The sequence below is a fragment of the Bradysia coprophila genome, chromosome III (genome assembly GCF_014529535.1).
Source record: "Bradysia coprophila strain Holo2 chromosome III, BU_Bcop_v1, whole genome shotgun sequence".
NCBI lineage: Eukaryota > Metazoa > Arthropoda > Insecta > Diptera > Sciaridae > Bradysia > Bradysia coprophila.
In genome coordinates, this window is record NC_050736.1 from 4460117 (window position 1) to 4473651 (window position 13535).

At 35.2% G+C, this 13535-nt stretch overlaps 1 protein-coding gene across 1 annotated transcript; it reads right to left on the reverse strand.

The window, feature by feature from the left end:
• Positions 1-2268: 2268 nt before the first annotated feature.
• LOC119078759 (major royal jelly protein 1) lies at positions 2269-6224 on the reverse strand. The gene is made up of 3 exons (XM_037186467.1): positions 6077-6224; positions 2735-3587; positions 2269-2675 (listed from the first exon to the last, which is right to left on the reverse strand). The coding sequence occupies exons 2-3, from the start codon at positions 3585-3587 to the stop codon at positions 2380-2382; spliced, it is 1149 nt and encodes a 382-aa protein (XP_037042362.1). The 5' UTR covers positions 6077-6224; the 3' UTR covers positions 2269-2379.
• Positions 6225-13535: the final 7311 nt, after the last annotated feature.

Consider the following 13535-nt stretch of genomic DNA (forward strand, 5'->3'; position numbering starts at 1 on the left):
CAGATTCGGAACAAATTCAGTTGACTGATTTAATATCCACTTTTTTCAGATCAGATCAATCCAGAAACAATCTGTTTCAAGTCCTATCAGTCAAGCCAGATGAGACGTGAGCACATGTACATCACATTTAGACTCATATGAAAAAATATTTTTAATTAATCGGTCAGGTGTGGTCAAGGAAGGTGACCCGCGGGCTGTTTCGTTCAACAATGATTTCAGCTCCCGACCATGTATCATTTGCACTTACAACCGATCACAAAAGAACTGCTTATATTACTGTATTCTTGCCATAAACGATTATGTGAGAATAGCTCCATTATTATAAAAACGCTATTCGCAGGCACACAAGTATCGAATGGCCGAGAATACTAGATGTGATGGCGCGGCGCCTTGTGTGCCTGCGAATAGCGTTTTTATAATAATGGAGCTATTCGCCGGCGCCTGCGAATAGCATTTTCAATAATAATGTGACTATTCGCCTTCGCCTGCGAATAGCATTTTCAATAATACTTTGTCTATTCGCCGGCGCCTGCGAATAGCATTTTCAGTAATACTTTAACTATTCGCAGGTGCTTGCGAATAGCACTTTCTAGAATGTAAAGACTGTTCGCAGGCGCCTGCGAATAGCATCTATCATTAGAAAATTATTGGAATATCGGATCTGCATTCTACCCCTGTAAGTTAGCAACAGGAATTTATTGCGAAGTGATTCACACAGAGGGTAACCACAGAGAAACCACAAATCAATTTACGAGTGTCAACTAAATAATTGCTTCTGTTTCAACAAAATACAATTTCAAAATTCGAGTGAAGTAGTCATTTGTTTACTGGGTGAAATTTTTTTTGAATCGGACACATCATTTTTGTTTCCGGACATTTATCGTGGCATCGATAGGGAATTTCAAGGTGATTATTTCGTAGAAGAAGTTTTTTTTTAAACGGTCTCTCCGGCTCGGGGCGACTCTAAGAAAATTTGAAAATTTCAAAATCATGACTTTTTCAGAAAAATTTTCCCCGAAATGGACCGACCCGGCCGGTTTTGATCTAATGGTAGTTTGTAGAGAATTGACAGACGATTCTAATAAAAGTATCGTCGGGTCAAAAGGTTGTAGCTGTGAGTCAGGGTGAGGCATCAAAGTCCAATTTTATGGTTTCGTCAATGAGCACCCTAACCGATTTTTCATTTTTTTAGCTTAAAATGAAGGCCAGCACATCCCATTTAACATATCAAAAAATTGGGAGGGGGTTTCAGCCCACATTCCTGAGATTTTTTAATGGAAATGTATGGAAAGTTCGACTAAAAATGAAATTAATTGCTGTTTTCTGGTTGTCTCTAGTCTACCGAACAATTATATGCACTAACAAGAAATTTAACATTTTTACTTTGTGAATGTGGACAACTTTCACAGATTTTTTCACCATCGGGAAGCTTTCTGGTCATGTCTAGCTCATCCACTTCAGTTGCTACCATATCTTATAGCCTGATACCGCACCTTGTACAAGTTCTATTTTCTGACCAGAATTGTCATCAACAAAGTGACATTTGGTCACTGCATCTTGAGTGGAGAAAATAGGGTTATTCCAGCCTCACTCATGGAAAGAAAATTTTCTAATTTCTGAAGGAGTAAGTCGTGTAAGGAGAATATTCCATCGACCAGTTGGGTATGATGAAAACGAAATTTTTATCAAATTAAGGCCAGGTGAAGTTGTTTAATATCGCAAAATTTGTAAACAGATTCACCTGCCCTTTAAGAAATTTTCAAGGACAAACTTTAAAATGACAATTTATTGTTGTGACCCGATGATAGTGAACCGAATCGATTAAATTGTCACACTCAAACCTAATAAAACGACCGTAGGGAAGCTACAGATATTTCTTTTTTCGTAGATTCCGAAGAGCAATAAAGTTTCTATTTTTAATTGAATTGAATCGAAGCCAAACATTTATTGCATTTAATTACACTTTAGAATCGGAATGGTGTAATTGGAAATTTGATTGTCCAATAAAATGCAGCTAAATCAAAGCTTTCCAACAATAAAAAGTTGTTGTATGGCTTTGTTAGCTTTAAACTGAAACTGTCGTTAAAATTAGATTAAACGAATGGACAGCAATGTACTTTTTGCTTATAAACTTGTAGTATGTAGTTTATTATCCGTATATTAAATGGACATCTCTGGAATAGAATCAACCTTTAAGAGACCTATGAATTCCATGCTCGACAATTTGAATCGTAAAAATGTTCTACTTTTACGGTGCGTGGAGACGGAAATAAATAAATTAATTTCCAATAAATAACATTTTACAAAACGAGGCATTTTCGACATTCACTCAATCACAGACACACATTTAAAAGACTAGCTACTGCATGCAAGTCCGCTCTACCAACAACCTTGCATCACAGACAATTGCTGAACAGCACCACATCCAACGGTATTCTGCATAAAATCGGGGAAATTGCTTTCCAAGACACGCATTCGTGAACGCTTATAATCAGCTAGCGCATGGGTGGCCAGCTGGCATGTGTCACTTCGATATACCGGCTTGAAATTGGCTTGTGAGAAGCATGCGTTCGTGTCCCATCGGAAAACTTCTGATTGTCCTTCGTTTCGGAAGAAAATAGCTGATCCGTTATCGGTTCCGATTATCACGATTTTGTTTGGTTTAACTCCAACATCTAACAAAAGTCATCAATTGTATTACTGGATCAACATTTGATTTTTAAAGTTAACATACCTGTGATGCGACCTTGAGCGATGCCTTTGCGTAAATACTCTGTTTTGATGGAGAACACTCGTTTCGATCCCAAATAGGTGAAATACAGCACTGTGCTGCCACACGATTTACGTACTAATGCCAAATACAATACATCTTTCCTTGAACTACCGGATATAACAGCCTTTGGTAGCACGACTCTGAATCCACGTGACGCTTGTACATCGAAAACGATAATTGCACGTGTCGATGCATCGCTTACATAGACAAAGCATTTGCCATCAGATGCATAATCGATGGCAAGATATTGCAGCCTCGAAGTCTTCGAAGTTAGTCCATCGAGTGTGATAACTTTGAGAACTTTCTTCGTTTTTAGACTGATAGCCACAACTTTCGGTGGGCATCGTCGAACCGGATTTTCAAGTGTTTGGACGATACCAACATCCAAAACCCAGAGAATGTTATTGTTGTCTATATACAAATCAACGACAGATTGAAAGGCTTGACAATTTCCTTCTTCTTGCATACTCCAGCAAGGAAACGGCTCCAAAGTGGTGTGACAACTGCCTTCTTTCAAATTCGTTCTGACTAGCGTCGCTGGATTACCATATTTATATCTGGGAAGCGCCAGATATACGTCATCACCGGTTATCTGGGCTCTTGTTGCAATTATGTTCTTGCTTATGTACTTGTTGGAATTCTTATACAAAGACTTAGTAGATGGACAAGGCCAGGCGAATGTTGCCCCAGTCCATTGAAGCGATGGTGATGTTTTCTGATGATCATCTGGTATTATACCATATGGGGTACTTTGGGCGAATGCGACTTTTTGAGCAACCGCCACCATAATTACCACAATAATGGCTTCGCGCATCTAAACCAAAAGAATTAAAATTGAGCATTTTATTACATTTACCACAAAATGTTAAATTGTATGGCAGTAGGTACATTAAAGTGTTACATTGACCTTGTCAGTGCTATAATATTCCATCTGTTCCACAATGATATTGTAATCGAAATAATTTGAGTTCGAGAAAGTGTTTGCGTTGACATAAATTTCATGGAATTCATTATCACGGATAATCAAGTTTAGAAGGCTAATTATATTATTTGTGTGGAAAACGTGCTCGTCGCTCTGGTTTTCTTCAAATGCTGTTGTATTAACCGTAAGACTTAGTCCTTAGGCAATCGAAAATTATCTTCAATTTCTACTTACATACACCATTAGGAATTTGTAAATACTTTTGTCGAAAATTTTCTGTCTTTGGCAGAGTTAAAGGTACGTTCATTTCAAATAAAACGGGAACGCAAAATGTATGAATCGATGGGTAATCATGCCGCTTCAGTGAATGCTGAACAGCTAGGAATATTTTACCATTATACATGTTGTGTATGTAAATAATATGTGATATTACTGACGACGAAAAAAATCCTTTTTCGAATCGAATTAGTATGTCAACATTAGAAACCGACGAAATGGAAAAACTCGAGTACTTTACAAAGAAAGTTTTATTTTTGGCGAAAGTGTATAAAGGAGGTAGCACCATAAGTAGATTTTGAGAGCGCAAAAAAAACCCATGACTGGGTAAATAAAACACAAAAGTTTTTATTACATTTTCGTTTTACACTGTCGTTTGTGTCAAAGACAATCGACAGAACACAGAGAAACTCTTTACCCTTTCAAAGTATCATTGAAACTCAAAAAAAATAATTTAATTAATTGTAAATGTCGATCAGAATTGCAGAGGCCGTTATATGAATGTATTGCCTACTCCATACGAAAGTTGACCATAACATATCTGTTTGCTCGCTGCGGAAATTATCCTTTACTTGAAGTATATTTTTGGTAATATTTAGATGAATTCCATTCTGATAATCAACTAACGCATGAGACAGGTAATAAACTAGAGTACATTGGATGCTGCTACGTAATTCATTGATTTGGAAACAACTTTGTAATGCTCACAAACTCAATCATATATTTTTGAGCAAATTGCTTCGGTAACAGTTTTTCGATAAACGTAGTTGCATACACCGTCTTCGGATACTCACACCCATCGAAGAAACAGTTACCGAAACTTGTTGCTCAAAAATCACACTTGCGAATCTACTTTTAGCACAAAATTGTTGCCTGATGTAATGAATTATTTTCGCAGCGTCCAATGTAATCTACTGTTATGTACGACATATATTTGTGTATGGAAAGCAAACCCTCCAACATGGACAGATAAACAATTTTTTATTAGATCCTCAAATTGTTGTGCTCCTATTGCCTTGCCATAAATATATTATTTTGTCGAAGTCATTCAAGTAAAAAACTTTGAATGCTATAGACAAAATTAAATGCCTTTTGAATAAACTTGTTTTCTTCAATTTTATTTCCAATGATTGTCTAGACAATTTACGATTGAATCTAAATTTTTTCTTTTGATAAAAATAAAATTGATTTCGTTGTCGACAAGAATAGGAAGACAAATCTTAAAATGAAATTTTTTGTAATAATTTTTTGTGTCCCAATATTGCCGAATTTTGATAATTTAACAATGGGACGAATAAAAAAATTATTGGCCACATATACGGTGACCACAATGTCGTTCACATTTTTGCGGTCGGATTATTTCTATTTCGATTCTATTGAACATATTGAAGTAAAAAGATTAGTGAGTAGCAGTGAAAGTCTCAAAAATTGATTTCATAAAAACGTGCACTGAAATGCGTTATAGGGTATAAGCGTTATGAATGAAAAGTTTTATATAAGAACACGTAACGTGGTGTTTCCACAACGTTTGCCATTTCCAATAAGAAAATGGAATTTAACCCTTGTTATGAACGACACTTTCTTTTATTGAAAATCAAGCAAAAATGATGGATGTCGTTTTATTACACATAAATTGGGTTCTACGCTCAGTGACATTCATGGAATATTGACTTTGATTTAAATTACAATTATTTTCAACTAATGACGCCTAGCCAATTTAATTGGGATTCTCAACTTTTCAGCGAGAAAATATTGTTTTTGGGGTAGGTAGTTCTTTCAATTCATTAATTAAATGAAATATCACAATCCAATTAAATCGGCTGTAGGCGATATGATGGACAGTGTTTTGTGATTGCACCAGAGTACACAATTAAATTTTATTGAGAAAATGATTTTTAAACTCTTTCTCCATTAACAAACACCAGTCACAAAATCAGAATATATTCCAAGTTTATCAAACGACCATCCAGACACTTTGTATCACTTGTTGCGCACAGGTAATTTCAAATAGATTTTCCGAACACAAAACTTTTTCAAATTAAATTTTTGCCTGGAGATTAATAGAATGAACTCAAATTCACATTTTCAGAAGAAAATCGTCTTACCTTTAATGTCTAATGTTTTCACGCGATGTACAACTTAGCCAAATCACAATTGGCGACAGACATACATTTTTTCACTTTTATATAAATTTGTATCATCTCGAACCATAAGATTCGCAGCATGGATGTGTTGTTATTGTTATGGTTTATCGCTAATTTACCTGAGGCCAATATAGATATATATATATTGCTGAGTTATGTACATCGAATATCGCTGACAAACATGAAAATTATTTTCAAAGATATTTTCGCTAGCGAACACGTGCTGCGGTAAATATTATTTATTTGTTGTTTAGTAGTGAAAGGTCTCCTATAAACGGTGTGTGCTGAAGCGAAGAAGTTCAAGTGTATCTTCGTAAGCAAAGAACAAGTCAGATTTTTTCCCCATTTTGTTTGTACATACCTGGATAATGTATCACATTGATGGGTGATAAATGTTTCATATAATAATAAACAAAAACACAAAATGTTTTGTGGAATTGAAGCCGGTAAAGTGAGAACCGAAACATTTTTTTTGTTGTTCAAATATTTGAAAGCATCAGCAATAATGGATGGAAGAAGTTTTCATCGCTTTTATTTGTTGATTTCGTCGAGTGTGAGTAATTAATGTTTTGCAAATAAAAAGAAAATTCTTGAGTGAACATCGATGGATTATTAATTGGTGGAATCATTTCGTAATTATTGTCCTAAATGTTATCGATTATTCTTTTAAGAACGACTTTAAGGGGGTATACTTTATCTAAAAAAAAAAAATCTCATAACTACCTCCAATTCAGTCATCTGACCTGCTACCTATAGCTAGAAATTGTGTTATAAAGTGGTACACCGTTTGAACCACTCGTAAAACACGAGTCTTCGTTCGATACCTTTTAATTACCAATAGGTTTACTATTGATTTACTATTTACTATTTCGTTTGCGTACTTCTATTTTTTGTCTTAATGGTATTAATCCGGAACACGAAAATATTTCGTTTCTAAAAACATTTCCATTCCACGACCCAAATTCACATTTGTATTATCGCTCTTCACAAAATTGCTTCAAACCAAATTCATCTCTTTATTATTGTGATGTGAATGTGTTAATATAAATGCAAGAGTAAGCTTAAATTCCTTTTAACCCCATGCTAGCATAGGAAAATATTGATTTCAGTGGGTATAAGCCAATACCGAAATATATAGAATGACGCCTTACGCTGTGTCTCTTATCAATCAACAGAGATGTTGACATAAATTATTTCCACTTCATATCACTTCATAAAAATTTCTCCTTTATTATGCTCGTTGCTCTGCAGGGTGTGCTTGAGGTTTGAGATGATGATGATGTTCGAGGCAGGATGTATTTATGAATTGAAAAAATACGCTTCTGTTGCTTTTGAGATCATTTCTTTTTTGCTTTAAACTCGCATACGCATTGAGAGGTGAGCATGTAATTTTGCGAAAAGTAAATGTTATGTGCTAATACATTACGAGATAACTGAATAAAGTTTAAAGCCTGCGGTAATTTCGCATTTGGTGCGGAGTGGTGGATTGAATTTTATTATATCGTGAGATTATTGAACAAATTTATTGTGTAATTGAGGATATGTTAATGATTCTGCTTAAAACAAGAACAAGAAGCTTACTGAATAAATTCGTTTTTTTTGTGGTTAAAGTAGACAAAGCGAGAAAAATCAAAAATTTTATCCAAAATTTAATTTAAGTTATGTGAGAATATAAAGCAGTAACCAGTAGGATAGTGATTAAATCTGCCCTTGCGAGATATAGCTCGTGTGAAATGTTTTTTAATTTGAATGCCATTACAACATTCTTTGTGTAAGTAACAGGAATGTATAGATCTCTGCAATTTTTCGAATAGACTCTGGGTATTCAGCATAACGTGCATCGCTCTATAATAGCCTTCATTTCAGAGTAGTGTAATTTCAAAGTGAAACTGTTCAACTGATTCGAAGCCATTTTTACATTGGGCTTTTCAACATCACACGTACGTAATAGTAGATTACATCATAGACCATGTAAATGGCCGATTACATTAGGCGCAAAAGTTTGCCGGCGGAACGCTGCGCAGTTGATCGAGTTGATCGTTCGATGTACATCACACTACTCGTTGATACGGAGAGTAAGCTCCGCCCTCGTATCAAATTTCTCTCTTTGACGAATAACATAAACAAACTCCACCATTAAGGAAAACATAGCCTGAATCCCTAGACCTGTTTGCAGGGGCTGCTGAGAGAGAACTAAAAAAGTGTGGTTTCTGATAACTTTTGACGCGTGATATTCAGTGTTTTCATGGTTTGGCGAGTGTAAAACTGTTTATTTTGACATTATCTGAAATTTTTGTAGCCTTCGCACTTTAAGTTATAACTCATTTACATAGGCTCTGCTCTAATGTACTACTTTTTGCTAAGGTGGTCGAAAGTTCATGAAGGCAGCAAAAGGGAAAGTAATTGCGAACTCGCTAGGTTAATCCATTGAGCAATAAGTAAATCAACAAGCAATTCAAAACTATTTTTTATTATTCAAACGATGATAGTTACCACACATTACTATGGATCACATTACTATAAAATTGAAAGTAACTCTGGTTTGACAACATGCTCGGTTAATACTTGCGTGATGTCTTTTATACATCAAAATTTGAAAACATTACTCTAGTGTTAAGAGACGAAAGATTTGTCCAAAAAGACAAATCATGAAAATGGTGTTAACGTTGGGGATTTTACAACGCAGATGTAATATGTACGTACCAAAGGTTCACAGTAATAGCGGCTACTCTTTAAATCTGTGACACGTATCATTTGGGAGCTGTGTCGGTAAATATTTAGTGCTCCAATTACTTATCCTACTTTATTGATCACATGAATGTATTGACTTGTATTGCCTCGCTTTTTCGTGAACGACGTGAGCGTAACATTATTTAGTAGACTTCTTAAACACACGATGGCGTCGACATTGTCGAAACTTCAAAATAACGAAAGTTTTAAAGGTTTCAATTTGCAAAGGCGTCAGCTTACTCCAAACAATTTCAATGATGAACGCAACTGTGCTCGCAATCCAACCATAAATAACAAACATTGGCATTTCAAAGGTGCTTTGGATGTCAGTATCTTCACGATTTTGGTGCGGAAAGTTTTGACGATAGTCTTTCACAACCCCCAGTTCAAGTAAAAAATTTGCATGTTCCATCCACAGTTCGAATAATCCTGATTGTAATAGCCATTGAAGTATTTCGTTTACACGTTCGACGAATGGAAAGTCCTGTATGATTTGATACGTGTAGAGATCGGTCGTATAGTGTATATTGGTAATGTAATAGCCTTTTATGTTTAGACGTTTTTGGGCAGCCACCAGATACTTTGCCGTATCCGAATCAAAAACAGCAAAATGGGATCGATTAAAATTCCATATTGGATTGTCCTTCTTACACACATAAATTCTATCACCCCAATCCTCTCGTTCCAGCAGATATGTTAGCCCATCTCTGGTTTCATTTGTCACATAGTCGATGTAATCACAAGTAATCAACTGCGAGTTGTACAGGTCGTCGATGGTGTCAATTTGAGGCTGAAGAATCGGTCGAGTGACATAACTCTGTACAGCGGACATTAGTCCATTTACAATTATCAATCCGACGAATGTCAATGGAAGTACAACGAATAGTTCATGGCTAGACAGATGTTGGTATTTTATGTATCCGTTGTCATTCATCAAAAGGTTGAGAACATCGGCCATACTTTCGAAAAAACGGAATTTCTTTCGCCGTTTGAATTGCAGAAAGCTTAAGAAAACAATAACCGCAGAGATTGTAACGATAGAGTAGCCGAGAATTGAGTTTGATGCCACAGCGCGTAAATAGGCAACAAATTCACCGAATGGTAGAGCTTCAGGCACAATTACTATCACTTTCTGCATATACAGCGGGTAAAACATATCAACCCAATACGCTAAGTCGCGTCTAGCAATATGGGAAATAACATTTAGAACCATTATCGAATGATGATCGTCGTTCTTGATTTGAGTCGAATTAAAAATTTGATCTTCACGTACATATGATGAAGCATTCAAGACACGAAAAACGGCTGACCAAACTTTTATATCGAAATTTTCACTCGGATCCTTCGGCGACAGTTCTCTGAACAGTTTTAGCGGGTACTGTTGAAAATTAGAATTTTCCTTGAGAAAATAGTCGTCATACGAACGACTGCCGGTAACATTCACGACCCGAAATGTTCCGAAAGGATTGTAGGTGAATATATTCAGCGATTCCAACTGCTTCGCATTCAGATCACCGCCAATTACTTCGGATGGTGTGGCTGCAAAAATGTGTGGTATTGCTTTGCGCCAGCTCCATTGAAACAAAGCCCGTAAGTCTTTACCGTTGGCTGTTTGTGGAAAAAATATGCCGATTTTCATTAGCACCTGAATCCGAATCTGTTGAATTCGTCTCACTTCGGACAACAAATCGGCGATCGATTGGAATTCGGCAGTACCCGGAACAACAATCAGGAATATATTCTTGCTGGTTATTTCGGTCAATATTTCCAATCCCCTTACAGTTCCAGTACCATTACTTTGATAAACATACATACTTTGTGGTAGTCCGTTTGTTGTGCTCATGAACCGATTGAAATCGGCCGATGAATCGAACAAAAAAATGTTATGGTCAAAGTTGAAGTATTCAGTTAATTCGACGATGAGTTGTTGTTCCTGATAATACTCTGCATGTGTTACGACCGAATTAACAATTACTTGAATCAGCAGGACTGCCTTTGTTGTTTTATTGGATTGCATGACTGTGAATGAACTACGCGATTCAGTTACTTTCGCTCGATTAAAAACGAATGTTTCGTTCAAAATTAATCGAGACTTTAAATCAAATAAATTAATGCTAATAGCACCTAAGGCCATCAACGCACTGCACTCCGTGAACAACCGTGAATTTTAAATCACAAAAAAATCAGTCGATCGAAACCAGAGTTGATAATAATTGATTTCCAGAATTGCCCGTTTCGCTTTGTTATTTCCAATTCACTAAAAATTTTAATAATTAAACAGTCATTAAGGCAAGCTGCCGATAACTACACCCAGAAAAAGGAACTTCAGACAATACTCCGCGTATGTGTAAAATTCATCGGAACGGTATAATATACATCATTGACATAATATGATACATGGACAATGTTTTCTATACGTGGGACACGTTGAAAACGTATTTGATTGTCAGATTTGAACATTTTCATGTGTTACGTATTGTGGTGATGTACGTGGAATGTGAATAACTTACGAGTGGGACGGAAATTAAACGCACATCACGTATGTTTAACGTATATAGTGGATGCTGGTCTTAAACATTGAATTTGGATCATATAGCAGTAATGTACTAATATTTCTTAAGATCAAAGACAAAATTGCTTTTTAGTATATTAGAGAAATTCTCGACAAAATACTTTCACTTTTTGTGAAGTAGTTTCGTAATCATATCAGAAAGTTGAAATTATCTAAAATTGATTATAAGCATTTTGATAATCCATAACTATCTTGTCATCAAGTCGACTTAAATTCAATTATGTTAAAAAACGACATATAATTATTTATGGGTGATACTTCATAACGTGCTATGCATAACTGTTACGCCACACACGTATATATCGTTTAAAATACGCTTCAACAATAAGAAATGTCAACCAACACTACTGTACTGCAACATTAAAAAGATCGTTGGATCATGATCCAGAGGTCCCCGGTTCAATTACCAAAGAAGTGAGTTTTTAATTTGAGATACTTTTTACCAATAGCTGCTAAAATACATAATAACTAACTTATATGCTGTTAATATGGTGTAGATGAATTCAATAAAGTTTATATTTTTAAATTTTTGTGGAAGAGAAATACTTCTAGCACGTATTATATTCGAGCCGGCTGTAAAACTACCTTACCACACTTTTTAACAGTGGGCACGAATGATATACGCATAGCATGTAGGAAATTTCGTCCAGTGTATTTGGGCATATATTTTTTTGTCAGCAAATTTATTCTTTTAGCAGCAAATTTCATGTTTTTCTTCAGCGTTCGAACAGCAAATTTATTGTTTTCTGAGCAGCAATATTATTGCCTTCAAGTAGCAAAATTATTGCCTTGATCAGCAAGTTTTTTGCAGCAAATTTACTACTTCATTTGATCTAACTATTTTCGACACATTCAAATATAATCTAGCATGTCATTTGTTTCAATACACGTTCTCAAATATAAGACGACGTTTCATGGATAACTCTTTTTTGTCGTCGCTGTCGATAGCAGATGAGCAGATGATATTATTGTATTATCCGTAAGGACTTCTGCAAAAATGACAATAATGATGTGTTGGTACATATCAACAAATTGAACTTGCAATGAACTCATGTTGAACAAATTATGTTTCCCTAACCAAAATAAGTTTGTGATTAAGTTTAAGCTAAAGTTCTTGTATTTGTGGAAGTTAATGATAAACTCTAATACGATCAATAACTAGAAAGTCGTGAAATTGCAATAAATTCAGCTGGAATAACTAGCGTTTCGAAGCAAAATTAATTGAATTTTTCTATAGAGATAGAAGGTTAAAACCGAACTGTTTTTGTTACTGCTAAAGCTTATTACCTACAAGCTTCTGAGGGAAATTTCATAACATTTTTTTTATTCATTGAAAGCAAGTCACACACTTCATTACGGGGTTGAACAAGAGAGGTATTTCACCAACAAACAAAAAAAGAATGGAAAATCCAGAATCCATTCATTCAATTGAAATTGAAATTTAATGAAAAGAAAATCATAAAAATACATATTCATTCATTCATTCATTTTCATCGATGGAATTGCTCGAAAAACAAATACGGTTTTCAGAAACGTGTTTGACCTTTGAATACCGTGTACAGAACTAATCGAAGTAGAAATTGTATCTATAAATTGAAAGGGTTCGATCTGTTTTTGATGTTATTAATTGATTGCTGATGCTGTGTATGGTAGATTGTCACGAGACGGCTTATTGTGTATTATACAATGCCGATTATATTTCTGCAGACGATATTTATAATATAATTTTTTTGAGTACATAATGAACGATCAATTAAAAATCTTTCTTCTTTCTTCAGTTCTTAAGACTCCTATAAAACAAAAACCACTTCGTTAAATCATTGAACGTCGATTTTGCAGGGTCTATTATTAAGGAAAATATTTTCTCTATTTTCCGATAATACAGATAGAGGCAGCGAATTTTCACCATGAAATTGCTTCAGCTGATGTACACAAACAATCAAAACTGTTTATACGTCTTTATATGGCTTCACCACTACTACGTGCGTGCGTGTGTGTAGACGCTTTAACCGTATAAACAAGTATAAACAGTTTCGATCGTATTTGTGGATCAGCTGAAAAACAGCCGAAGCAAATTCATGTTGAAATTTTACTGTATTCAATATTACCATTCGATAG